This window comes from Balearica regulorum, chromosome 2 (assembly GCF_011004875.1).
Source record: "Balearica regulorum gibbericeps isolate bBalReg1 chromosome 2, bBalReg1.pri, whole genome shotgun sequence".
Lineage (NCBI taxonomy): Eukaryota > Metazoa > Chordata > Aves > Gruiformes > Gruidae > Balearica > Balearica regulorum.
In genome coordinates, this window is record NC_046185.1 from 137,690,243 (window position 1) to 137,717,207 (window position 26,965).

General features: G+C 41.8%; 2 protein-coding genes across 2 annotated transcripts in view; both read right to left on the reverse strand.

Annotated features, from left to right (window-relative positions):
* Positions 1–978: 978 nt before the first annotated feature.
* Positions 979–4,350, reverse strand: ARL4A (ARF like GTPase 4A). The gene is made up of 2 exons (XM_075746091.1): positions 3,812–4,350; positions 979–3,514 (listed from the first exon to the last, which is right to left on the reverse strand). The coding sequence occupies exon 2, from the start codon at positions 3,428–3,430 to the stop codon at positions 2,828–2,830; it is 603 nt and encodes a 200-aa protein (XP_075602206.1). The 5' UTR covers positions 3,431–3,514; positions 3,812–4,350; the 3' UTR covers positions 979–2,827.
* A 15,065-nt stretch (positions 4,351–19,415) lies between these two features.
* The window catches only part of SCIN (scinderin), a 54,616-nt gene continuing 47,066 nt past the window's right edge, over positions 19,416–26,965 (reverse strand). Inside the window, exons 11-16 of the mRNA XM_075746092.1 lie at positions 26,540–26,710; positions 25,860–26,037; positions 25,253–25,374; positions 23,441–23,518; positions 22,081–22,141; positions 19,416–21,114 (exon numbers count right to left, since the gene is read on the reverse strand). Of these exons, the coding sequence (XP_075602207.1) occupies positions 20,981–21,114; positions 22,081–22,141; positions 23,441–23,518; positions 25,253–25,374; positions 25,860–26,037; positions 26,540–26,710 (744 nt within the window). The 3' untranslated portion in view covers positions 19,416–20,980. The remainder of the gene's footprint in view (positions 21,115–22,080; positions 22,142–23,440; positions 23,519–25,252; positions 25,375–25,859; positions 26,038–26,539; positions 26,711–26,965) is intronic.

The following is a 26,965-nucleotide window of genomic DNA, read 5'->3' on the forward strand; positions in this document are numbered from 1 at the left end:
AAATCATTCACTGAAGTTTTTATACACAGGAGAGGTTAGGGAGACTGTCACCAGATAAACACTTGCATGTTTAATGTGCAGAACAAAATACAGTTGACTTTTTCAAGCAGGATGCCTTTTCAACTATTCCCAACAGAAGCCTGACAAATACTCAAAATGAAGTGATTATTATTTGGTATTGTACAGTTTGCTTACTGGGTACAAAGAGCCAGGCTGTCACCTCATCTTCCTCAGCCTAGTAGTACTGTGCCCGTGATGGGAAGAAAAATGTTAGCCAGATTGTATCAATTACACCCCAAATTCACAGGGCGCAGCACCACTAATACAGCTTTTTCCCAAGACTGACTGTTAGCAACCTACATTTTGACGTGCCATCAGTGACATAAACAGAAATGAAAATACCAGAGTTTTAAAAGATAGGTTTGGATATTCTTGTTCAAACTTAGTAATTTTGATTTGCAGGCTTATGAGATTGGGTCCTGAAACTAATTAGAAACTTCCGTATCTCTTGCCACATTCTAATCACTGCCATAAAAGCTGAGGAGGAAATTCACCCAAGGCTTAGGTACACGTGAATCCTTCAGACAGCTTCAGATATACCAGCCTGAAGATACTAAATTAAGTACCGCCTGTGAATACATGTGATAAATGCCCTACATCACCTATTAAACATTACGCGTAACGCAAAATAGGTTCAGCTATGCAAGATTTTTCAAATTATGCAAGATCCATCACTTCAGAAAGGAGTCACTGCAGTTACTATTTCTTCTGTGAATATACAGACATGCCATTGATTGAAAGTTTTTAATGAGATACCAGCAATTTATAAGACCATGACATTTATGAGCCTCACCACATTTATAAGACTTTCGTTTTCAACAGAAATAGTTCTACTGTTATTAGAATCAATACGTGCACAGAGGTTGATGAGAACATACTGCTGCAGTACAAGAAGTCAGACACCTTCTCTCTGCAGGCTTGTTTTGAATTGTTTATTGAGGTTTAAGAAGTCATCCACATTTCTATAAATATAGACATTACTTGAGTAAGTGACTTACAATGTCACCAGTGCAGGTACATATATAACCAACATACAAAAGCTCCACTGGAAGCTACTTCAGTTTATTCAAAAAGGACCAAGATGTCATTAAAAAAAACAGCTGTCACTTTCGGTTACTGAAGACACTAAAGTGCATTTTTGGTTACCTCCTGGACGAACAGCTGCTGGTTAAAAAGTTTGATGTTTTTTTTCTTTAAACATATCTAAGTTACATTGACTGACATTCAGGTTTGTAGCTGTCATTCTCCTGATACATGGCAGCAGGTAAGAAAAATGTATTACTTTGCTGGTTGAGTAAAAGGAGGAAATAGATTTTGCGCTTTTTTTTTAATCCGGTATTTCCAACAGAAGTTTTAAGAGAATCTAACATTCTGATGAATTTTTACAGCACCACTAAAGTTAGTCTTAAAAATCCAGGCTCTGTTTAGCCCTTTTAATTGCTAGCCAAGTATCTAAAGAGTCGCTTGAAGCTCTGTACCAGTAAGAAAAAATACCCTCCCTTTTCCGTCAAGCACTATCCTGCCCAGCTAACACTGTTTGCACACTCTGTAAACAAGAACAGCTTAAAGCATAATTAAAGCAGAACACAGGCCCATCTTGAAAATCTTCTTCCCCCACTCCCCTCCCTCCCCCGCCCCCGGTAGTGTCAAATGTTTGAGTGTAAAAAGCATTATTACATTCCTAACCACAAAATACTTTAAGAGTCACGATAAAAAAAAGCATACGTTGAAAGTGACATAGCAATACCACTTTAATAAAATGGGGTATTATGGGGAGATACAAGATGTGCTCTGCTAATTTTAACTCCATCTTTACTTCATTATAATTTTGTTTTATTGCCAGAAAAGTCACCAGTCGAGCAAAGAATGCTCCACTGGTTAGAACCACAACAGCCAAAGTTGTTCTTTATAGCTCCTTTTACTGCAATTAATTTACTTTTAACTTGATAGTACGAGGACATAATGCTCATCATTCAGAAATAAATTACTAATTTTGAGTAACAGTTTAAACCTGATTACCATTGTGTGATGATGAATGGCTACTTCTAAAAAATAAAAACCTTACATACAAAAAACATGCTGTATGTTGGGAAACCACTTTTCCATGCTCCAGCGTGTTGTTTACATTTTTTACTTGTCAAAAAGTCTTTCTTTTGTCAGTTGAAGAATCCACAGCACTTAAATTTCAAGTACTTGAACTGAACATGATTCAATTTCAAAAAGTGCCAAATTAAAAAAAAACCCTACACATGTAGCCAAGCTTTCATATAAATCCCCAAACAAGATAAAAAACAGCCTCTCGAAATAATGGGTTACTAGCTTCACATGGTTTTAAAGCTGTATAATGTTCACCTAAACACTCCACTTACGAGCATTAGAAGTTTAAAAACACAGAACACCTTCAATGCAAATTGCTTGCAGAGGGCACCCTCAAACATATGAATACAACACTAAGCAGAAACCCCTCATTTTATTTGGCTATTTAGACATCCATGTCACATACACCCACCCATCCATTTGCTGATAGTATTACATCATCTGTTAGGGCTTCTGAAATAATGCAGAGCCATCAAACTCAGAAGAGACTAGTGTAAAAAAAAAAAAAGTTCCATAACTGCACAGCCTTCCACACAGCAAGGTTGTGCAACTGATTGTTTAATGTAACTAAGCTTAACGGCATCCAAACAAGCAGGCCTGGGTTTGGAAGCTATCTTATGTCAAATTTTGACCATGTAACTACTCTAAAATAGAAAGGTCAAATTAGAACTCATCTCTTCTTTTTCTGCTGCCTCAACATTTTCCTTCGCTTAATTATCATATCATGTAGTTTCTCCAGTCCCTCTTTGAGTCCATCTCCAATGATTGCACAGGTGGGCTGCAAATGCCAGGGAGTCGAAGAACTCAGCTCGCTCATTGCTAACATTTTCTCAATTTCAGAAAGGGAGAGAGAGTTCCTCAAGTCCTGCTTGTTAGCAATGATAAGGACAGGCACTCCTTGATTTTCAGATATCCTAGTAATCTTATGAAGTTCTGTTTTGGCCTCCTCCATTCTCTCAACATCGACAGAGTCCACCACAAACACAATGCCATCGGTACACCTTGTGTACGACTTCCACAGCGGCCTCAGCTTCTCCTGGCCGCCTACATCCCAGAAGTGGAAAGTGACCGTTTTCGAGTTGCCCAGCGTCACTTTGATTTTCTCCGTATTAAATCCTTTAGTGGGGACAGTGTTGACAAACTCATTGAACTGCAGCCTGTAGAGCACAGTCGTCTTTCCTGCGGAGTCCAGTCCCAAGATGACAATGTGGAAACTCTGGAAAGAAGGCAGGCTGGAGAGGATGGGCGTCTGGTCCGAGAGTCCATTCCCCATTGCCAGAAGCGAAGGTGACAGCAGGCTGCCACGAGCAGAGGCCGGCTCCCACGGCTACGCTGGCCGCCGCGCTAGGCTCGGATCCTGCCAACGACACAAGCGGCATTAGCCCACGGCTGACTCCCCTCTGCCTCGGCTGGGGTTTCGCGGCCACAACGCGCCGGCCAGCGCCGCCGCCCCGACTGCAGAGGCGGCCGCGGGCAGCGCGACGCGGAACACCACACGTCCCCCACCCGGCCCAGCGGGCTCTGCCGCCCCGCGACGCGGCGGCGGCCGCTACCGACACTGCAGCTCGCCGGGCACCTGCGCCCCTCGCCGCCGCCGCCACCGCCACCACCGCCGCCGCCGCCGCCGCCCCGCCAACCGCCGCCTGTCGCCTACCGCTTGGCCCCGCCGGCGGGCACGTCCCTCAGCGCGGGGAGGCGAGAGCAGCTCGCGCCCCCATGCCCGCGCGCCGCATCCGCCGCACGCGCCGCCGCTCCTGCCGCTACCGCCGCTACTACCGCTGCCGCGACTCCCCCGCATCTGGCGGCGAGGCGCCTCCCAGCCCGCGCCTAGCCCCGCGCGCCCCGCCCCGCGGCCTCCCATTGGTCTCGCCGCGCGACGGGGGCGGGGAGGAGGGCGCGCTCCGCCTCGCCTATTGGCCGGTGGCACCGGCCACTCATCGGAGAAACCGATTTTTACCGTCCTCAACCGAACGCTTGGGCCGAGCGCGGCCCGGGAAGGGGCCGCAGACTCTGCAAGGGCGGGGGAGCACCGTTCTCCACCCACGCCCTGCCTGAGCGACCCCACTCCTTCCCCCCCACACACCCCCCCGCGGGGTGGAGTCACTGCCTCACACGGCCCCTTCGGGGAAAGCCGCGGCTGTCGCGCCCTCCGCCCACGGCGCGCGGGCCCGTGAGCCGACGGGCGGCCGGCGCCAGCAGCCTCTCGCCCCCTGCGGCGGGCGAGCGGTAGCGCCCCGCCGGCCTCGGCTCCCCGCCCCTTGTGCGGAGGCGCGTGTGCTCATTGGACGTGGGTGCTGTCACTCCGGCCCCGTCCCCTAGCGGCCTAGGAGACGGCTCTGCGGCGCGTCACAGCGCACCTGAGCTACGGCCGGGGGTGCGCAGCCCGCGGGGGGGGCCCGGCGGCAACGCCCTTCTGCGGCCGTCCTTTCCCGGTGAAAGCTCCGCCAGGAAAGCTGCCCGGCGCGGTAAGGAGGTGGCTGCTGAGGTTCCAGCGCTCGCCCGACTGTTGCGTCATTCCGCCCCTACCACCGGCCGCTCCCGTAGGTGCTGCGCGCCGTCCCGTCGCCTAGCAACGGGCTTCAAAGCGGCATCTCGTGGGCCGCTTTCCTCCAGCGGCGGCCCTGCCCACGTGACCCGCCGCGGCCGGCGCTCGCGGGTGTCCGCCCGCCCCGCTGAGGAGCCGCCGCCATGGCGGGGATGTTTTCTTCACTGGCGCTCCCCCCACACCCTCTTCCCACCCCGGAGCCGTTTTGGGGAGGCTGGGGTGCTGCAGTGCGGTCGGTAGTGCAGTCAGAGCCTCAGTAAATTGCCTTACAGCTGCTGATTTCTGGGAGTGACGCAGCAAGTATCCGAGGCTCTAGGCCACCGCTGTCCCTCAGCGGCTGTTGGCTGCCTTGTTCCCACCACCTGGGACCTCTGCGGACACCAACATGGGCGAAGTCAGAGGGAAGTGCTGTGAGAGGGGTTTCTTGCTGTTGTTCCACAAATAAGAGTGGGCCCAGGCCCAGCTGTGTGTTCTTACGGCACTCTTCTTGCCTTTCGCTTGTCCCCATGAAACAGGAGTCAAGCAGTCTGGGAGGAGCTGAGAGTAACCGAGTGGATCAAATCGTCCTGTTAGGTGCCTGACACGTTAAGATAGCAGCAGTGCTCAGGTCTGAATGAACGTGTCACTGGGCTTGGTTGTGACAAAGGTTTCCCACAGCACAAGGAAGTGAAGTAATTCTGCATTTTAATATCTAAGCCTGATTTGAGCAAGCAGTGAAGTTTTTCAGTCATAACTAGTTACTAGTGCTTATTCAGACATTTTGATATGTTACTGTTTCCAGAGCATACAGCTTTTAGAGGAGGCCTGGAGGAGTATTTTGTCTCTGATATCCTTGCTGTCTCCATCATTCTGTTCCTTCCCACTACTCTCTTCACTTACGGCTTTTGCCACTGTAGTTTTTATACAGCTGTGGCAATTTAGATGGCAGCTTCTGCCTGTGTTGGATGTACACTAGGTCAGTGTAAAATAACAGTAGCACAGAAAAGGATCAGATACACTGACTTCAGAGCAGACCATACTAGAAAAGTCTTCATCTATAACCCTTAGATAAAAATAAATCAATCTTTTTGATAAAAGCATATTTTCAACTGCTAATTAAAGCTATTGTGCTACTGAAGTCTGCTGTGCCAAGTGTATCTTTTCTCTACTTTGTACCACAATCATCCAAGTCTTTGACCAGCTGGGCTCAAGTAAAAGAACAAAAGGTAGCACTTTCAATATTAACCTCGCATTTTTTCTAGAGGACTTCCAAATTTCTTGATGTTGCTGCTGAAAAGGGATGAATTTTTAGGAATATTCTAATAATCATATTTTTTTCCTTTGAAAGCATTATAATTTATATTTTAAATCACAAATTATTAAGATATATACAAGAGAAGTGATTTAATAGTAAAAGGACATTGTATAGCAACTAAAATTCCACAGTGTGCTGTAGGCAAGATTTCATGTTATTAAAGTGTTAAGATACCCATTATAGTCCTACTAAAAATAGTAAAGTTCTCATTTGCTTACATTTGAGATTAATATTTCACTGCTTTTATCTTTGTTAGTTACTTACATCCTGATCTTGCAGATGACTCTCTTTGGAGGAAGCGGCCTGTTTGTATAGGAAAGTGATTTTCCATCTATGGAAAAGCGGGGTAAGTTACTACCCCTAAGGCCAACTAGTAAGGTTTCTAATTTGGCAGCATTTTGCACTACTTTTGCATAGTATAAAGAACTGCACAGCATACAATGTAAGAGAAAAGCATTTTTAGTGACAGTAGAAGCGGGCCTTAATTATTGCGTGGATGGTTTTCAGTAATGCAAAATTGGTGGAAACCAGATAGCAGTATCTTGTTAAGGAATATTACTAGAGATAATAGATTAATTCATAAAACTTGACAAGCTGAAATAAATCAAATTGACCTTTATCTCCACCTACAAAATGATGTATTGCCTATTTTTACTGGAAAAATAAGCCTATTAGATATTACAGTCTTCTAAACTGTAGTGTCTGATTGTTTCCAAGATCTGTTCACACTTTAACACAGCTTTATAATAACATATTTTACAATTAATTCCACAAGGAGGGATGTGGGCCAGCTCCTACTTTTATTGGAGGTATTTTAATCTTCAACATAAAATGCGGAAAGATTGCCTTTATCTCTTGCTCTGCTGAAAAGCAGTCAATACATCATAACAGAATTTGGTGCCCTTGAAAATGGAGGGATACAGAACTGATGGTTTTCTGGAGTATGGCATATTCGACATAATAGGTAGAGAAGGAATCTCACAGATTATGTGTTTCTTTGGAAGAAAGGTTTTATGACATCAGGGAGATCATTTTAATATTAGAGAGAAACGAACATCTTCAGCAAAATGAGCATATCTGTATTTGTAAATGCATACATGAAAATGATCCATACTGTCCAGAAAATGCTTGGAGAAGTAGATTTTTCTACTTCTCTTACCCTCCCTATGGTTAATTTATCTCATCCACCTGTTGTAACTTGCTCTAAACTGAATTATGAACTCTCTGGGGCAGGGACTATTTTTCATTGTAAGTCTTCTTAGTGTTTAACACCTTGATCTTAATTAATGCCTGTAGGCATTTCTGAAAAACAGCTATTAAATAACAATCCAAGTTGATCAACTCCTCCCATGCCCTTCATGTTACTTTAGAAGTCAAACGTGCAGACTGGGCAGGTGTTCCAGGTGTTATGAAGGGAGTAATGGTATCTGAATTAGTGGGAGTGTAAGAAAGCTGACACATTCAGCCTCTGATAATTGAAGGTGAGGGTGAAGCAAGGCTTTGATTATCATGTAGAAGTCTTGAATGAAGGAGGTGTACAGCAAGAAGCATACTTACTTTTCAAGTATGTAGCTAAATGGGGGAAGGGGCAGTTACTAGATGACAGGTGACAATAACTGCAAGATGCACATACAGGGAAATGGAATGGAAACGTGCTCGAGCCATGTGCGGACTTTGTAATGCAAAATAAAGAGGTGCCTAATTTCTGTGTCATGGTTGTTTCACCAGCTGATACTTTTCTTACTTCCAATCTAACTCGTCAACATTTTGCAGTTCTTTCTGGCTCAGCATTCCTTAGCTCGTGGAAACAACTGCAACTTCAGCTTCTCTGGGCTAAAGACCTTTGCCCCTTTCTTTGATACCAATTTACCAGGGTAAATTGTACATATGTTTCATACATACAGTCTACATATGTTTTCCACACAGAAGAGGTGGCCTGGGACAAACCTTTGTGTTTCAAGAAAAAGAAGCAGCACCTGCGTAATGTGTAGTGGCTTCATTATGGTAAAATAGGATTATTTTCTTATTCCTAAGTGGTCCGGGAATAATTTTGGTTCAGGGCAGGCTAAAGCTGCAGCCACTGACTACCTGAAACACAGGTAGTCATTAGTAGCGATATGGACCACGAAACTGATAGCGGTGAGAGAGAGGCTATAAACATTGCCAAGAAAGAAGCAGCATAGGGTGGAAAGAGAAGACTCTTGGAAATATTATTACCAGTCAGAGACTTAGGTTACCTTTCAATACATACTACCTTATGTGCTGTAGGGGCTGTTTCATAGTGCAACAAAAATGCAAAGGATCATCAAATGTCCACTTGCAAGGCTGCATGTGTACCTCAAAAGAAACCATCTTTCATATGGAAATAGCAGTTAAGGGAAATTAAAAGCTAGCAGTTCATGAGAGTTTCACTGTAGCAAGACATAAATCAGAGCTTTCACTTAGTGTTGCTCATTTTAAAGGTAAATTCCATTCAAGTAGGTATGACAATTGTTACTCATCTAGTGACAATGCCGATGAGAAATTCTTTCCAAAGCAAAGCCAGTGGGCTTGAATTTCCTTGGCCAGATAAGCACAACACTCCTTTTGTTTTGGCTAAATACCATCATTCTGTAGAACAGGCTAACGATGTTTATTATCCAATTCAATAGCTAATCAGCAGCTACTTTTTAATAACACTGTGGGTTGTGAGTAGCATGCAGATCAAATGAAAGTGAAACATAAGGTACATGAACCAAATCCCATATACCACAGATGCAGAGGGATAGGGCTAGAACTATAGAACAATAAAGGACAGAAGCAAATACAAGCAAATGCAGAAGGAGGGCGAGGGAGAAACCAGCTGCATCATGGAGCTGAATTAGTTGTAAACCACAAAGGAATGAAGTCATGAGGAGAACGAAATTACCGCACTGCCAGCTACAGGTAGCTAGCATGTAGTGATGGGATCCCAACACCTCCATCTTCTTCAGAGGGACATGTAAGCCACCTCACACCGCCGATTCTTGCTGCTCCATACAGAAACCGAGCAGATTTCTCAATGTGTGTAGAAAAGAAAATCAATTGCATTTCAGTACAATGACATGGCAGGCCTTGACTAGGGTAATATGTATTTATATATCTATAATAATACTATGTTGTATTATTCAGTAACCAACTCTATCTTATATATTTAAAAATTGAAGTTACTCCTTCAGCTATACTCTAGATCTAAGAGCTAAAAAAGTATTGTTTTGAGGTGACGTTATACGGTTTTAAAATAAGATGAAGTTCCTACATAAAATACTACAGCAGTTTCGCCATGGATTTTGAGAACCCCCTTGAAAATAAGCAGTAGCAATGAATTTGCTGACAAATTGCAACATGTGAAGTTTTGCTCTTAAGACCGTCTCTTAAATTGACACACGAAATGTTTTGTACAAAGAAGCCTTTTATCATCTTTGCTACATCTGCTGAATTCTATTACGATAACTTACACGCTGCATGAATTATTTTGCTTTGATTATTAAAAAGTAGTCGGTGGTAGAAAATCAATTTATTTCCTCACAATAAATAACAAAGCTTTGAGCAGTAGGAGATGGGGTTGCTGTGTGTTACAGTTTAAGTTACCACTCTGATTAGACCAGTTAATTAAACCTATTCTCATTTCATATGTACCTTCACATGAAGTCTAACATTTACATTTTACTGCTTTCAGTTTCATACATAAACATAATGCCATATAGCAGGCTAACAAACAAAAAGCCTTGTTATTCGATACTGACAGTCACGCTGAGTTGCACCTTGAATGCTGCTGAGGTGTGTTAGCTGAAAAGAAGTGGTACTAGCTCATAAATTTTCTTAGTTGCAATGAGCAAGTGTTGTCTCAGGGTGACTAAAATTATAATCACCTTCCAAGTTCTGTTTGCTTTATCCTGTGATAGGATGGCTGTAATGGTGGTAACTCCAGGTTTGCAGAGCACAGGGAACAGTCTCACCGCTTTCTGTACCTGTGGCTGTGCGAGTAGCATGCCTTGTTCCTGAGATCAGGTGGAACAGCAGAATGGCTGTCCTCAACAGCATCTATGTATCGCAAAACTCTCTACCACACTGATTGTTCATTTCATAGCAGCGTGTAATTAATAAAGGTTAAGCATAGATCCTGACTTCATATGATACAAAGTTTATAGTCACAAAATCCAAGCCCAGACGTACAGCTAGTTACGGGGCAGCTTTAAAGAGTAGAAAAAAAAAAATAGAATCATGGAATGGTTTGGGTTGGAAGGGATCTTCAAGATCATCTAGTCCCAACCCCCCTGCTGCAGGCAGGGACACCCTCTGCTAGACCAGGTTGCCCAAACTCCCATCCAACCTGGCCTTGAACACTTCCAGGGAGGGGCATCTACAACCTCTCTGGGCAACTGTTCCAGTGCCTCACCACCCTCACAGAAAATAATTTTTTCCTAATATCTAAATCTACCCTCCTTCAGCTTAAAAAGCATTATTGTTGTAGGTACCTCTGGTTTCCAAACTCCTTACCCCTACTTCACTAAGCAGCTGGTGCTAAAAAAAAAACTCAGCAATTTTTCTTTAATAAATGAAAAAAATACATCCTACCTCAGCCCTTCAGTATGCACCATGAGGAATTCAAAAGTGTTCAATGAGTGATACTACATATGAGCTTTACAGCCTTGGCTTGAATATTTTCTTCAATGGTTTTATACTGATCAAAGACATCTGTACTTGTATTCACCACAGCAAAGGGTTCCCCACCCCGAGTTTGTGACACCATTTTTGGTTTTTTCTAGAACTACTGACTTGAGTCAAAAGCTCTTTTGCTGAGAATGCTGGGGTACTCAATGTTACTGTCTGAAAATCTTGTCAGTTACAGCACTGGTTTTTCCCTGGTATTGTTTCCCCCGAAAAGCCATTGGCACTTTAGAGCTTTTTTGTATGCCAGAGTTATTCTAAATAGTTTAAAATTCTATCAAGCTGAGATTGCTGTATCAGCTACCATCTCCTCACAATGCTTCCTTTGAAGAGGGTTGCACAATTTTTAAATGTATCAGTTTAATACAAAGGAAGCAGTTTGCAAGCAGATTAAAAGTACTATGATTTCAAATACAAGAGCAGCATCTGTTTTATTTTGTCCCTGCATAGCTAGATTTAATATGTGAAGATATTTTCCCCACTCCAGAATAATAATGGAAATAGTAGTAGTGTATCAGATACAGCTGTTTTCAATATTGCTAGCACAGAGTAACAGTGAAGAAAAGAGAAAAATACAATTAAATTTTTACTTTTCTAAAGAACTTTCTAAATATTGTATAAGTATTTAACATTTATAAGGGTACTGAGATTTGCTGGAATTATAAAAGATCAGATAAACAGACCTTGAACATCAGAACTAAGAAGGCTTATTTGTTGATGAATTTGTGTATCAGTTGATTAATTGTAGTGGAAAAAGAGATGCAAGTTCTGACTGAGACTTCTAAGTGTTTGTAGGATGAAACATTAATTTAAGCCAGTTATTTCATAATAATCCATCCGCTTGCAACAGTTAGTTAAAAGCTGTGCTTTGTCCTTCAGGTACTGCATATATACAAAAGGAAGTGCAGGGACCTATAGCACTTAGTTCACAGAGTAGGACTTGGCATACAGTTACCGAAACACTTAAATGACAAGTACAGTGCACTGAGACCTGCTATGAGAGAATTTCAGGTGGTCACAAAAGACGAAGCGCTGAAGCTCCACTAATTGGCAAGGACCAGCCCGTGCCTGCAGCCAGTGTGGTGTGTGCACAGCTGGCTCTCAGGTGCGCTCTGACCCTTTTGGCAACAGCTGAGCGAAGATGCCCGTCCAATATACAGGGTCCGCTGTAAAAACGAGCAGTCTGTTGATCCGTAATAGCGTGGTGTAAATCAAGTTAAGTGCATACCTTGAAGACGAAATTCTGTTGCTCATCTGCTAAAGAAGGCATAGCAGCAATAGAAAAAAGATTTCACAGAGATTACAGTGTATGGAAATAAAACTTTAATGGGAGATATACCTGAACCCCCAGTAGGGCTGTGAAAAATCTTCAGTGTATAGTGTTGTAGGTAGTACAGTGATAATGTCACAGCTTTTTGAGCTTGGTGTTCAGAGGCAACAGCTAATATAAGTCCCTACTGAGACAATGAAATAGAGCACAAACAATTTATTTGATGTTCTCCAACCACTCTTCTGTGATTTATCAGTGCTCCTAATAACAGGAGCTTGCAAGTGTTCCTTATAACTCCTGGTCACCTACAGAACAAATATGTATGGAATATAGCTACTCTCTGGCTTTCTGATAGCATCTGTCTCTTAGATGAGTAAAAAGAAAGATCTGCTGGTTCCTTAGATGCAGGGTGAAGGTTTACGTTTATTTTTTAAAGAAAGCAACAATTTATTATGAATTTTAGTCAGATAACTGAGCTCAAGTGTAGTTGTAATTTCTTCAGTGAGGTAATTAATAGATTAACGGTGTTCCTGAAGAGAAATAACACAACATGTGCTTTAACAGATAAATTAACTTCGTGTTTTGTAAACCATAGAAAACCCATAAAGTCCACTGAGCATCTGTTTAGTCCACTAGTCTCATCCTCCACAGTGCTTGCTCCACTTCCTACCAGAAGTCTTTCCCAGTCACTTCATTTTAGAACTGTAGTTGTGAGGCATTTGTGGACAGCTCTTTTAGTCTGTCTTTTAGTTAATAGGCATCTGAAGCACACAGGAGAAAATACTTAGAATCATAGAATGGAAGGGACTTTAAACATCATCTAGTTCCAACCCTCCTGCTGTGGGCAGGGACACCCTCAACTAGACCACGTTGCCCAAAGCCTCACCCAGCCTGGTCTTAAGCACTTCCAGGGATGGGGCATCCACAGCCTCTCTGGGCCTTAATCTGGCCCAGCAAAATAAAACATAAATTTGCACTCAGAACAATACAGGGCCCAGTGCATTGCTTTCAAGGGAGGACAGACTTCTAACTGGCTTTTCATTTGTAGATTTACTGGGGACTAGGAGTTTTGAGCTAAGACGTGTTTGCATTTTCCCCTCTTGCAAGCCAACAGCACTCCAAGGTGCAGCACACACAAACCATGGTGATGTAGTAGCTGTGCAGATCTACAGCTTTTCCAGGTGCTTGGCAGTTGCATCCAGCCCCTGAACATGTTTGGATTTTGACCAATACATTAAATTCTGTTTTGGAACAGAAGGATGTTAAAAATCAGCTTTACAGGAGGGAGTGGAAAGAGCAAATACTCCCTTGCTTTGATTTCTAGTACGAAAAGTAGACTTCAGTCAGCAGAATATGAACCAGAGGTAAGCATTCTAGATTGGATTTTTCTCAAGCCTAAGCAGAATTGTTTGGCTGCAGGCGATAAGAACTACAAAGTTTCAGTGCAACCAAAGGAGTTCTTTCCCCCAGGGTCACAGTCAGTTTCACCCGCTAGCCTGAATGCTGCTTGAAGGTTTCGGTCTTTTACATGGAGACACAACGGGCATCTGATACTAGTTTAAGTACCTGGTATTTGTTGCAGTTTCTAAAAATTCAGCAAAAGAGAAAGTAATTATTATTCTGAGTCACAATACTTAAGAGTTTCAGTGAGAAATCCAAGCCTATTATTGTGTGCTCTATGAACATACCAAAAGGAAAACCAACCCTTATCCTAGGGAACTCACAAGCTTGTATTATGGCTAGGTGAAAAAAGGAGGAAGAAACAACCCAAAGAAAAGAGATAAAAGAAGGAGGTTTCAGGGAAGACAAACATTGTGTGGGTGGGGAGCAGTAATTTCAGCTCGTTGCTCAGCTATAGAATTTTTAAGTCCTAGCAGCTCACTGTGTCTTCTTTTTAAGTTGCCAGTAAATCTCAAAAATACTTCAATGAATGCAAGATTGGGCCTCCTCTTTGCTAAAGTTTAAATGCTAAGTAAATTGAAATTTGATTTGAAAGCTGATCATGAGTGTGCTAGGCAGAAAGCTTTCTTCTGCGCTCCTGGGTTTCAATTCTTGGATGGAAACAACAGTAAACTCACTTTGAAGATGTTATAAAAGTTGTCTCTGCAAAATCATTTTTGCTTTTATCTCACAGAGACTATGATTCAAACAAACCACATTATACATTCCAGTTTCATAATATTGAAAAAGAGTTCAAGTCTTTTAGAGAATCTGGCACCCAACAGCTGTTGCCACTAGAGTTGTAAACTCCACTTATGTAAAAACTTTCCACAATACTAATTTTTAAATAGATACATTTTTAAGCCTTATGTTGACATCACAGCTTTTTAATCAGAATATAGGTTTCCCCTGTTCTGGCTCTCATGGCCACCCCATACTACTAAGCAGGCTTTAAACAAAGTAAGGAGGGCAGATAAACAAACTTCGGGAGGAACAGATTGTTTAGCTGAGATTTTAATCACATCACTTAACTCCAGTGAATGGAGACAATGCTGCAAAAGCCGGTAACTGAGTTCTGCAGTTTTCATGTCATCTTGGAAGGCCTTCCTCTACACCTCTACCAGGACGGGACACAGAGAGAGGATGAAGGAAGAGTCCATGCAGGACTCTAGGAAGCAGAAGCAGGATACTGTAAACACAATCTTATTTTTTTCCAGTTTACTTATTCCATTCAAGGCCTCTCTACTGCTGGGGTATAAAATGAAAATAAACCAAATAATACCTCTTTATGTAAGGAAAAAATAAGCATGGACATACTGTAAACAGAAAGGGACTATTTAGGGAATTCTTCATGCTTTGAAGTCTTTGGATTTCAGATGGCAAGTAATATGATAGATATATGATGCATACAGCTCCTGAGTACATGCAACCCCAATCTGAATCTTCAAAGGAAGCATCAGAAAGCTTTAAAGAGGACAAATGGCTGCATCCCTTCCTCCTATTTTAATGATGGAAGGCCTCTGAAACTGTACATCATTCTGCAAAAGCCTGTTATTAAGTCCTAGAGTTCCTACCTGCTGAGTCTCACTCCAGAGCCCAGCCCTTTTGTTTAGGGACACTGACATCTGCACGGTCTTTCATCTCAGCACAATTTCTGATAGAGGGTGTTTTAGGTGAGCACCACTGCACTCCCCTCAGGCCACTCATCTTTGAGTCCCTGCTGACGACTGAGTGAAGGCGCAGCACTCTAGCACATGAAGCATATACTTCTGTGTTTTTCAGACCTGTGATAATTCAGAGTTGAGATAAAATGATAATCATTAGCAGTCCCACAGAGTCCCTCACTCCAAGCTTTCACTATTACAGAACTAGGAAATTCTTCCTTTTATGTGAAACCAATAGCAGTAGCCAGCAGACATTTTGAGAGCAGAAATATCATTAAAATGCAAACCAAAGCCTCAGAATGAACAAGATATTTGGCAGTTATCTCCATCCTTCCATCTGTAGTCAGCAGGCGCTTTTTGGTCCTCTCAGTTCATATACTCTACTGTGGACAGGACCGCTCACACTCAGCCTCTGGATTGAAGCCATGTAGGCAGATATCTGTTACCCAGTATAATTCAGTAATGAAAGAAGAAAGATCCAGTAAATTATCAACAGCCACAGTCCTTGAGTCACCCCAAAAATACCACTTGCCAGAAACAAAACAAGCTGTATTGCAGAGAGGCCTTGTGTCTAACAACAGCAGCAGAAAAAATTTAAGGACATAGGAGATCAAACAAGTTGACATACCTTTTAAAAGCAAATGCTCTCACTCTCCAGGTCAAGGTAAAGAGGCACCTAAGGATTTTACTGTTCCTTTGTACACACAGCAGAGCCTTGTCTTCCCTTCAGACTTACTATCCCCAGAGCAGCTGCTCCTGATCTGGAGAGGAATTCATATGACCTGATGCAGGTGCACCTGTAGTTACAGCTTACTGAGTGCTGTGACAAAGCAGCCCTGAACTGCACTGTGGGGCGGGGGGGGGAGTTATTTTTGCTCATATTGTGTTATATTGTAAAAGCTTTACTTCTCAGCTGAGCTGGCTCCAGCCCTTTCTCTGCTACCCCAATGCCACCATTGATGGAGCTGCACCCGTGCTGCAGTATGTCTCCAAGACATTGTGCTTCTCTTGTCTAATCTTGCTCTGAGCAAGCCTGTGCAGCTCGGCACTGGTAACCCTGGCAGCTGTCTGGATTATGAGCAGTACCTACAAGATGACAGTGTTGAGAAGTGACTTCACTAGGTTAAGCATTATACAAACACATGGTAAAAGACAGCACAGCTTAAATAAACAGGAAAAGGATGGGAGAAATCCTCCTTTAATAGGTGGAGAATAGAAGCACCAGAATTCAGTGATTTACTTCAGGTTACACAAGGATGCACAGACCACAGGTTACCAGGATTCTTGTTTGCTGCTTTAAATACAGGACAAATTTCAATCACCTTTCCTCACAGAATCTTAAAAACAGTCACTTTGAGCTTTGGGAATTCACACGTGGGATGTTTAGTTAGTGGATGCTGGAGTACATCTGCAAATGCTAGGATGGAACAGAGCCTGGCAGCAGCAGATGTGCGAGATACCTACTGTTGACGGGGGCTATCTAGCAAGAAAGTAGGGGATTGTTAGAGAGGGCTTCTTACCTGTCATCCTTGCTCATAAGACATTCCCTACCACTCCTGTCTCTTCTCCCTGCTACACAACTAACCTCTCACCCAACACCAGTAGGAGAGCAATCTCTGGCACCAACAAAGATACCTACAGCCTCATTGAGCTGGTTCAACATGGACTCAGCTGTGCTGCCATGCCTGTTACAGGACATCTGTGACCTTTCTGAGCCACCTCTGTAAAAATCTAAGCCTGGGGGGAAATATGTCTTAGGTTCCTTCTAGCAATGATCTATTTTAATCAGGATTGTTGCTGTAGCTGGTTCTACTGCAGGAAGGGCATCAGACAACACAAAGCACAGTCAACTGTCAGGTAAATGATGTTAAAAATCACCTGATTGCATTCAGCCTTGATGTTAACATTGCCAACTGCTGCGAAATCACCCTCAGTCATGCCTGTGAAATCTGGTAAAGAGCCACAGGGAGAGCTGTGCTCTTCTAGCACTGACCAAGAGGCTTTGTTAGCGTAATCAAAGCATTATTGCTGCTAAAGCAAACATGCCTATCTCTGGGCTGTGCCTCGGGATGCTGTTCAGGTTGTCCCAGGCTTATCGCTTGGTTTCCTGGTACATTCCCCAAGAAACGTTGCACATACCTTCACTGGTCCTACTGCCCCCACCCAGGTAATTTTCTGAGCAAATGATCTGTAGTCTACCAAACAATAAAAAACAATGTTTTCACTTGATGCTTTCATTTCATTTGCACAGAGGCTTATGTTTCACTGCTGATGTTAAATGTGGTGGTAAAAGGTACAATCCTGTGGATCTCAGTAACCTCATAGTGTCCTGTTGAGGAGAGAGCACTTGTGGGATGGAAGCGTGGATGCATTTGGGAAGAAGCTTGGTATAGGCCAGTTTCCCTTCTAACTGCTCCCCTGGAATAACTCAGTTTGCTATTATTTAGAAGAAAAATAAAAAACACCCTACATCTTCTGTAGGAACAGATATTTTTTCTGTAATGCAAATGTGCTTGAATGTCAAAAGGAAAATGACATGCAGAGGGAAAAGGGCAGAACAGTCATCAACTAATTTTATGGCATGGTGGGCCTCCCAATTCTCACTGGTCTGCCCTTCTCGCTCTTGCACCTTGGAAGCTTTAATTGAAGTGAGTGTAGTTTATTGATTTTTAGCATAAGGTAACATGTTAATAGTCAGAGGAGGTCAAAGTAACTTTAGGTCATTCTAGAGAGGATGTAATGAAACATTAAGGATGTGTAGTGGATTAAAGATCTGATTGTGTTTTCAATTAAATCAGAAGTTCCTTTGATTTTAGTAGCAAAAGTGCTAGCCATAAGAAGAGAAAAGTGTATTTTTTCTTTATCTAAAGACAAATGTATTGTCCTTAAAGAAAGAAAAAGCAAGGATTTGGAAATCTCCTGCATACAATCTGTAGTTACATTCTAAGATTATGCTATTTTATGTAAACTGCCAATACTGTGTATAGTATTACGATGTCCTGTTGGCTCTAAGGATTCCTAACTTTATCTTTCTGTTGCAATGAAATTCTATAAAACAAAGATGAAAAATGATGTCGTGTTTACAACCAATAGGACATGTGGGTACCTTCTGTTTGGTAGCAGAATGAACCTGCTGACTCAGGGTCTGATTTTGCCATAACAAATAGACTGAAAATACTGTTTGATAATAATGCAAGATATAGCTTATTCTTGACTGAACTTGACTGTACTGCATACATCTGCACAATTTTTTCTATTTATTCTGAAAGTAAGGCAGATAGGTTTGCTACATCTATTCACAAAGTTATGCTCTTAAATATTTTCTTGAGAACAGCTTAATCTTTAATATTTCCAAGCACTTACAGTCCATCCTGTCTGTCCTCCCTCCCTCCCGCTCTTCTTCAGAGAGAGAAAGAAATACATCTTTGTGTGTACTACTGCACTGTATGTACAAAAAATAAACTTCCTCGCTAGCAAGTAAACCCTAGGAACAATGTTGCTAGCAGCTGTCATGCTTAAAGCCCCGCTGAGAACACTGTTCCGTTATGAGCTCTCAATGCTCTTCTCAACATCAGCGATCAACGTGCCAGGACAATGTATTGTAAACCCAAATGCCCAGGCCAGGAGACCACAAAAGCTCCTCTGTGTTCTGCAAGGGAACTGAGAAGAGGCTTTCACAGTGCTGCAGAACATGCTGGCAGACCACACCGGGTTCAGAGCTCTCAGTGTTCTGTAAAATGTTTATGGACAAGGAGGGCAAATCTTGTCTAATCCTTGGTTGAGAGCTACTATAACTGTTATTTTTTAAAAATGAGAAGAATCATATGTATGTGTTGAAGACAACCATCAGATAATTACAGGCTGCTCAGTGGCTGTATGAAGAGCAGTAGCTGAGGAACTGAAAAGGTCTTTGTGCTCCTTCCAGCAGAAGAACATCATCTCCTTATCTACTCACACAAATAAAAAGCAAGACCTATCCTTTAAAAACAAGAATACACCTATTTCCTCCTCCTTTATAAAATGGTCTTTTCTATAGTCAATCATTTTTGCAAGCAAAAAAGCCAAAGAGTTTGATAACAACAGTAGCTTTTCTTAAAGATGCAATCATAAGCAAATAAGCACCTAGTTCTTTGATTTTCACTTGGGTTTGTAACTTTAAAGTTGTTGGGAAGAGTTACCTTTCCATTGGGTACAATGGCAACAAAGTTAAAAAAAAACCAACAAAAACTTCTCATTGCATTGTCCATCTAAAAAGGAAGGTACATACTGGGGGTTTTAGGAAGTTTTGCTAGACATCAGGGGAAGTACTGTGCAACAGTGTTTCAGAGAGAGGCAATTCAGCTGCATTTAAAATACTGGTTTTCATAAATTTTATTTTAAATGACATTACATTCAGATACAGCCCAGTCATATTGGCAGAGATTTAAATAAATGTTTAAAGCTAACAAACTCCTACAATTAATCTCTTAGCTTTACAATTCTTTTGTCCTTGATACTGATTATGAGCTCAGGCTAAATTCACTCTTTTGCATTACCCAGATTCAAAATCACGTTTAAAAAAATACAAAAATGTCTAAAATTTCATTTTCCAACCTAACTTATAAGAATAATAGAACTGTTGAAATGCCTTCATTAAAAAGCCACATTGACATGATTTACAGCTGTACAAATTGTTGTTTAAAACAAGTATTATAGGATAAGTGTTCAAAGCAGTGCTAAAGATTTGAAGCAGATTTTTCCCCGCTGACCTTAAAGTAGACTTTTCTGGCTAAACTACACATAAAAAACACTTTGAAAATGTACTTTTAAAATCACCAGAATAAAAAAAAACATTCAAAATAATTGTGTCTGAGAGAAAAGAGAAGGCCATATTCTATGGTGCCTACTCACACTCCAAATTCCCAGGATGTGGAATGCTACTGAAGCAAGGGGTTTCTTTGTGCTTGATGGACTTGATATTTGACTAAGACCGCATAGAAAATGGGTAGAAACAGATCCTGCACCTGACAATGTAAACAGTCTGCATGCTGGAAAAGAACTGAGTACTGCTGAGTAAGGCAACCGAGACAAAGTATGGATTAAGTGCAATCTGGTTAAGGCAGAGTTCATATTTTTGAAGCTGTTACTTCTTCTGCTTCCACTTAAAAGTACTAGTGCACTAGAATGTGCTTAAGACCTTTGGTTAAAAAGTCCTGGTGAAGCTGGAGGTGGTTCACAGAGATAAAGCTAAAGAAATGAAGTACAATGAGCTAGACAGTCCCTCAAAAAACACTGTTGACTTCATATTCTTAGAGCCATTCAGTGCGAAGCTCCAAATATATGGGCTAACAAGACAAACAAACAGGTTAAGCACAGCTTTCTCAAAATAACCCATCCCTTATTTGCCCCCTGCAAGACCCAGCTCCCACTCTGGATCAGGCATCATCTGAAATTTTACAGGAGTGAGTGTGGCAATGTTTTGGCCTAGTAAGCAAATCATGTCCAGTCTTCCCCTTGCAACAGATGTAGAATTAGTCCTTTATCAGGCCAAATTCTGCACAATATTATGGTGATCTTAATCTAAAGTAATTTCTTTGGCATTAGTTTAGATTTTTAAGCAAAGGCAGAATTTGGCCCATTTTAGCACATTAAACCGATCCACAGCTTCTGTTTGAAGAATCAATAGATTAAACAAAGTATTGGTAACACTTTCCATATTTGCTACATGAAAAGCCCCACTGACTCTGTTTGACCAGTTTATAATTATCATTTATCCTTTCCAGTCCTAAAAATTTCTAGGTTATTCACAGAAATATATCAAAGCTTGGGAAAGCGTAACAACAGATGCATCATACTGTTGCATAAGCTTATGCTTAAAAATACTAGAAAGTAGCTGGGCTCTGATCATTCTTTGGCTTGAAGCTGAAGCCTTCTTGGATCGATCAGTTCTTCCATTTGCTGGAGTCCCAAGCCAGGAACCAGCCTGTGAATGTCGGGGGTTCGTGCCCCTGCTTCACGATTACAATGGGGGTGCCCTTATCTCTGCCAGAAGGATCTGTTTCGATGTAGCGTTTGGCTAAAACCAGAGAGGAAATAAAACATGTATTATATTAGTTCATTCCTTTGGTATAAAAAATACATAAAAAGCCCTAGTGAAAGAACCCAGGGCTACTACAATACAGTATTCAATTAAATTATTTCAAAGGCACTGAAATGATCAGGTAATCGCTGATTTCTCCCAGCTGCCAGTGAAGGAATTTTCCAGGAGGTTAAAACAGAGGGATTGTTGCTCTGATCAGTTTGTTGCCATACAGCTGGGTTTTGGCTCTTACACAAGCGAAAGCATTTGCTGGTGCTGTGCAAATGCACAAGCTTCATTCCCATTTCCCCCATGTAAAAGCCAGTACAGTTTGCCTTGACATCGCAACGTGACATCAGTATATATCGGAAATGCAGCTTGGTAACCCTAGCTGCTCCAGGGAAATACCTGCAAGCTCTTTTAGCACAATCTCTGTCAGAACGGCTCAGCTATGTGAAATCACACCAGATACGACGTGATTTTTCAAGGAGGTGCACTCTGCGTCAGTTGTCTTGATTTGTTCTGCAATTGGAATGTCTCCTCTAAATGTAACTCAGTGAAGGGCAGCGGTGGATTGAGTGACTTGAGGATTTGTTGGCATTCCTTTGACTATATACACTAGTGTGGAGTGCAGCACAGGAAGTATGTCCTTTTAAATTCTTTCTATTTTCAGTGCAGTTTTTCACGGAACTCTCCTATGTAATCTTTAAAAAGCTCTGCAGCCTGGTAATGCTATCTTGATTAATTTTACCCTTCATAAACTTAAGGATAAGAAAGATACAATGAATTTTAAAGCACGTTTAAAGGCGAAAATCATCTTCTCCAGGATTAAATCCTAATAAGCTCAGTAACCCTTTTAAACACTGTAAATGTAACTAGATTTCTTCTACATCATCTTTTCCACTTCTTTAAGTAATATTGATGCTACTTCACTCAGAATTCTGCCAAATTGATTTGATTTACCAGATTTAACGGATTCCTGTCGCTCAGTTTCATTAGCATCCTTCCCAATCCAGACAAAAACCTGCAAAGAGAGGAGAGAAAGATAAAGCTCCTGTGTTGTCATGAGGATGTTGTGTACAGCAGGTAAAGTACAAAATAGTTGATTCCACTAGGAGAAAGAATATACACTATGAAAAGACTGCAGAGATACACAGCTCTCACAAACCACAATTGATGATTTTAGATTCCTTTGCAAGAGACTAGTTCTATCCTCTGAAATCTCACTGCTCTCTTGATGCTGGAAGGCTGACCCTTTATGCACTTCGATGAAAGGAACTCTTGATTACCTTTTCCATGGATATCTTTTACAGTTTGCCAAGGAAATTGCTCTTTAGGTGCATGTAAAATCATTGAAGAGGAGCTGTCTCTGGTTTAAGCTCAGTGTGTGCATCAATGGTTGTGCCCTGTGATCAATGCTACTCAGGGTAACTGCTAGATAACGCACTGAATAACCCAACAACAAGAGCCTCGATCTGCAATCCCCACATTTATTTTTTCTGTCAAGGATCCTTTCGGAAACCAGCTACATGTCCTGGACTTCTTTCCTTCTTACCCGAGTCAGTATGTCCCAACTACTTTCCATCCAGCTCTTCCACCCACCTTCCCCTATCACTCCTTCCCACATGGACCTTGGATGTTCCTTCTCACTTCCAACAACCTCAGCCTTTTTTTCCTCAAGGGTTAGGCTGAAGAAGACAAACAAAGCATGAGATCTGTGGCCTTCTCCCCTTTTCCCTCCAAAGGGAGAGGAAGAGTAGAGAGACTATACTGTGAGAAACAGATGTGCTCTCCGCACCCACAGTAAGTTTGTCTGTCATCCAAAAATCTCTCAACATTTTCAGTTTTCAGTGAAGCTGGGACAATGACGGCAATTATTTCTGTCACCCTCCACTCAGTTCTTCTAAAGAAATCTGTGTAAGGGTCTAGTGTTTGTCCTCTTCTCTAGGAAGACTTTTGGGGAGATTTTGTGGCTTCCGAATACCTTTTATGCAATAACTATCTTTTTAAAAATCAATAAATTTTAGTGTTAGAGTCAAGAACATTATTGAGAGCCTTTCAGAAGACTGCTGGCGCTTATATTCTTACTGCCTCCATTGGTTTTATTGGGAAGTGCCTGCCACGATTGCACATTATGCTTGGAAGTCCAATCATGTATATTCACACTAGCACATCATAAATAGCTCCCTCTGGTATAATTTAAAGAAAACAAAACCTCTTCCATTCTCACAAAGATCATTTTTCCTCCCATCTTATGATCTAAGTGGTTAAGAATAAATTATCCTTGTTACCACAAAAAGCAGTGCTCAAGTACACAGCTTACCTGCTCCCAAGTATCCAGCAACATGACATCATCTTCAGCCAAATCGTCCTGAGTGAATTCTCCTGGGACCTCCTCGATCTAAAAAGAGATATTACGGGCTTTTTTTCTTTTTTTTAAATGACTTTGCAAGATATTCTGATTTTGAACAGACCAAAGGTTTTTTTTAAAGGGATAAGTCTAGGAGCTGGCGTGTAATTCTTTTTGCTTCTAAAGGGTCAAGCCCTAAACTGATTTGATAAATGTTTCAAGGGTGTTTCACTGAAAGGAAACAAATCACATAATTGCGTGTCCTAGAAAATCAGCGCTCAGTTTGTCAGAATTGATAGGATATCCTCAGGAGAGGCAGAGGTTTACATTGTAATTGTGACTATTGTAAGTTGGGACTGAGGTCTTCCAGAAGAAAGGGACAGGGAAATTTCCATAGAGCACGTTGTACCAAGCAAACTAAATCAATCTTACAGCTGTTATATATATTAATTCAGCTTACGTTCATTAATAAGGAAAAGAAACTCCCTTGATTTGCAATGGGTGAGCTCAGTGATGAAATACACACCCAAGCAAGCTCCCAGTCACTGGACAATGGGGCATTACAGTGGACTGAGCCATTGAGGATCAGTCCCCAAAGGAAAGGCAGACTGCTTGCTTCTTCCAAGGGTTTACAGGCAGATAGGAAAGCAGTTTAATGTTCTTCTGCATGAGCAGGAGAGATAATAATGTAGCTAGTGGTCAGTCCTCTGCTTTTAAAGGACTGTCAAGGGTTTGGCTATGCTTGGTCATGTAGGAATGCTAAAGGGATGGTAAACAGATGGTGCAAAAGACATTCCTCTTCCCTGCCCCGTGTTACGGTGGCCAGAGCTCAGGGTCATCCGACCTGCCTATTCTGGTGAGCTCTAACAGTGGTGATTCTGTTACCAGAGAAATGCTATAGGAAAGAGAGGATTTCACAGAATTTGGAGGGAATTTAAAGCAAAAGCCAAACAAATGCATAGCTCCCAGCAGACCATTATAGAGAGGCTGGTTCCTATTACTGTATTTCACAAGAGTGTTTTAGAAGCTTGCTAGAAGAATATACTTTACTACTCTCATAAGATTTTAAAGTCCTTATTAAAGGATCCTATTTGTTTTATCTCTCTCCAAATGAATGGGTTGTGCCTGAAGGAGACTGCAGAGAAGGTAGCCAACTGTGTCCCCTACCTAGAATTTAGTGCATCCGTGCCAAATGGTGACACAGCGTTGCCCTCCCAGAATACGGTAAGTAATTAAGCCTGAATCACAGGCTTAATACCCAGCGCACAGCTCCAGGTATTTCTGCTAAGGAAGTAGGTCTTCCAACCTCCTTGAGCACAGGCCAATACCTTAGAGGCATAATTACATGTCTTAAATCTCTATGGAAAATGTCAGGCTGCTAGGGATTTTTGGCAAGGGACGCTTCTTTTCCTCACCACCACTATCAAACACGTAAGGGGCAAGGCACTGACCTGCACTTTCTCAGCAAAATGACAGGAGTCTGGCAATGCTTTGCAAGGACACAGTTGCTTTTGACTAGGCAAACACCTTATCTTTTTGCATCTGCAAGCCTCCAGTCCCAGGCTGGAGCAGGCTCTGCGTGCAAGTATCTGCAGTATTAATTCTTCTGTCTGTCCTTTGCATTTGGATTGATTTAAAACACCAAACGTCAACTCTCTAGTTCTTGCCAAGCATGGCTAACCAAACCAGATCCCCATATTCATTTAATGTGTGCTGATTCCCAAGGCAAAATATACCAGAAAATATGTAATTAAACAGAGAGGAAAGTAACCCTCATATACTCACAATAAATCTCCCAGTCTTATTAGAACAACCATACAGGCGAGGAGGATGATCTTCAGCCTTTGTCAAGAGTTGTGATGAAGTCTGATATTTTTTTTTACCTCCAAGTGCTTTCCAGAATTCCTCTGAAATACACAATATATAATTTATTCAGCAGTGGATTTAACATTTGATGTTTTAGCTGGTTAGATACTGTTTCAAGAATCCCCAAACAATGTCTTCTTTACTGTCTCACAGTTGGGTGCATTTTCTTACAGTTCTTCCTGCAGTTTGTCAAAATAACAATAAAGATATCACTTGCAGACCTAGAAAGAGCAATGCACTATGTCTTTCTCCCCTCCTAGGCACTCAGGGTAAAGAAAGGACCACATTTCTCTGCAGGTCCTGCTACTGTCCTACAGACTTCCAGGGCATTGCACTGCTTGTGCATCAGCCTGATCTGGATAGATCTCCATGGTACAGGTCAGATTAGATTTTCAAAGGGAGAGAATGAGCATATGCTTCTGCCTACAAAATGCATATGATCGCAAAAAAAACATTTAGGCTGTATTTCCATGCAGTGCTGTGTATGCTCAGCTGCCTATTAGCAACCACGTGGACTCATACTAACCGGGTTCCTGGCCTTCATTAATCTTAGCAGTCTGGCATTTAAGAATGCTGGCAATGTATTGAGCTCCTTGTTCCTCTTCTTTGTTTGCTCCTTTTCCTACCCAGGTGTAGCCAGAGTTGTTTGGCAGTTTCAGAACAAAGACATCATTAGAGTTTAGTGACATTGCGTCAACATCAACCTAGACCAGAAAAGAAATTGTTATATTCTTCATATTTTCAAATAATGCAATCACTATTTTGCATGTTTATATAAAACGAGTAGATAGATGTTCATCAGCTATGCTTTTTTTCTTCATTTTTCCCTAGATTTATACTGATATAAATTAGAGAAGAACTTAACTTGAGACAGGGAACTGACTTTAAGGGCAAAACTTAGGACTGTTTGGCAGTAGGAAAGACTATCTCATAAGGGTTGCTGATTTCTTGTCTATTCTTTGTCAGCTGACTGTTCACTACAGTATCTTTTCAGTATTCTTACAGTATCCACTGAAAGGTGTAGATTAGTTGCAGCCAGTTACAGCATATTCTGTTCGATGGGTTGGTCACCTAGAGCAGTACATTTGATTTGGAGTTCTGCATTTCTACCAGATGTGACTACTCAACAAGCTTAGTCAGAGACGCTTGTGGCAGCTACACCACTTCCCATGCAAAACGGTTGGTTTACTTAGCAGGTGACCTTACCTCTGCAATCCTGGTGATGGCTGCCATGTTCCTGCGGATTTGGAAGAGTCGCGTGGGTGGAGCAGGTTTCTGTCCTTCCTTCTTGGATGTCCCATCCTTGTAGACAATAAGCGGTTTCTTTTTGAACAAGCTCAGTAAATGTGCAGGTTCTTTGCCTTGGCTGACTCGGATCTGTACATACGTAAAGAAATACAATAAAAGAAACAGAAGGACACAGTTAGTTATTTTTGATCTTTGTTGAATAGCATAGGGGAAGTTGGCCAATGATGCCAAGTATGTTAGCAAGAATGAGAAGTGGCAAGCTAAGAACTAAAAATATAGTTCTAGACACATTAAAGTTACAGAATTTGTGAGATTTTTTGTCAATCATGCTGACACAAGGACAAAATTAAAACTTCTAACATAATGTTTAGCTGATTAAAATGG

What these genes read in the sequence shown, in the direction of transcription:
- ARL4A (XM_075746091.1), bottom strand. Translation starts at nt 3,430, where the DNA reads ATGGGGAATGGACTCTCGGACCAGACGCCCATCCTCTCCAGCCTGCCT.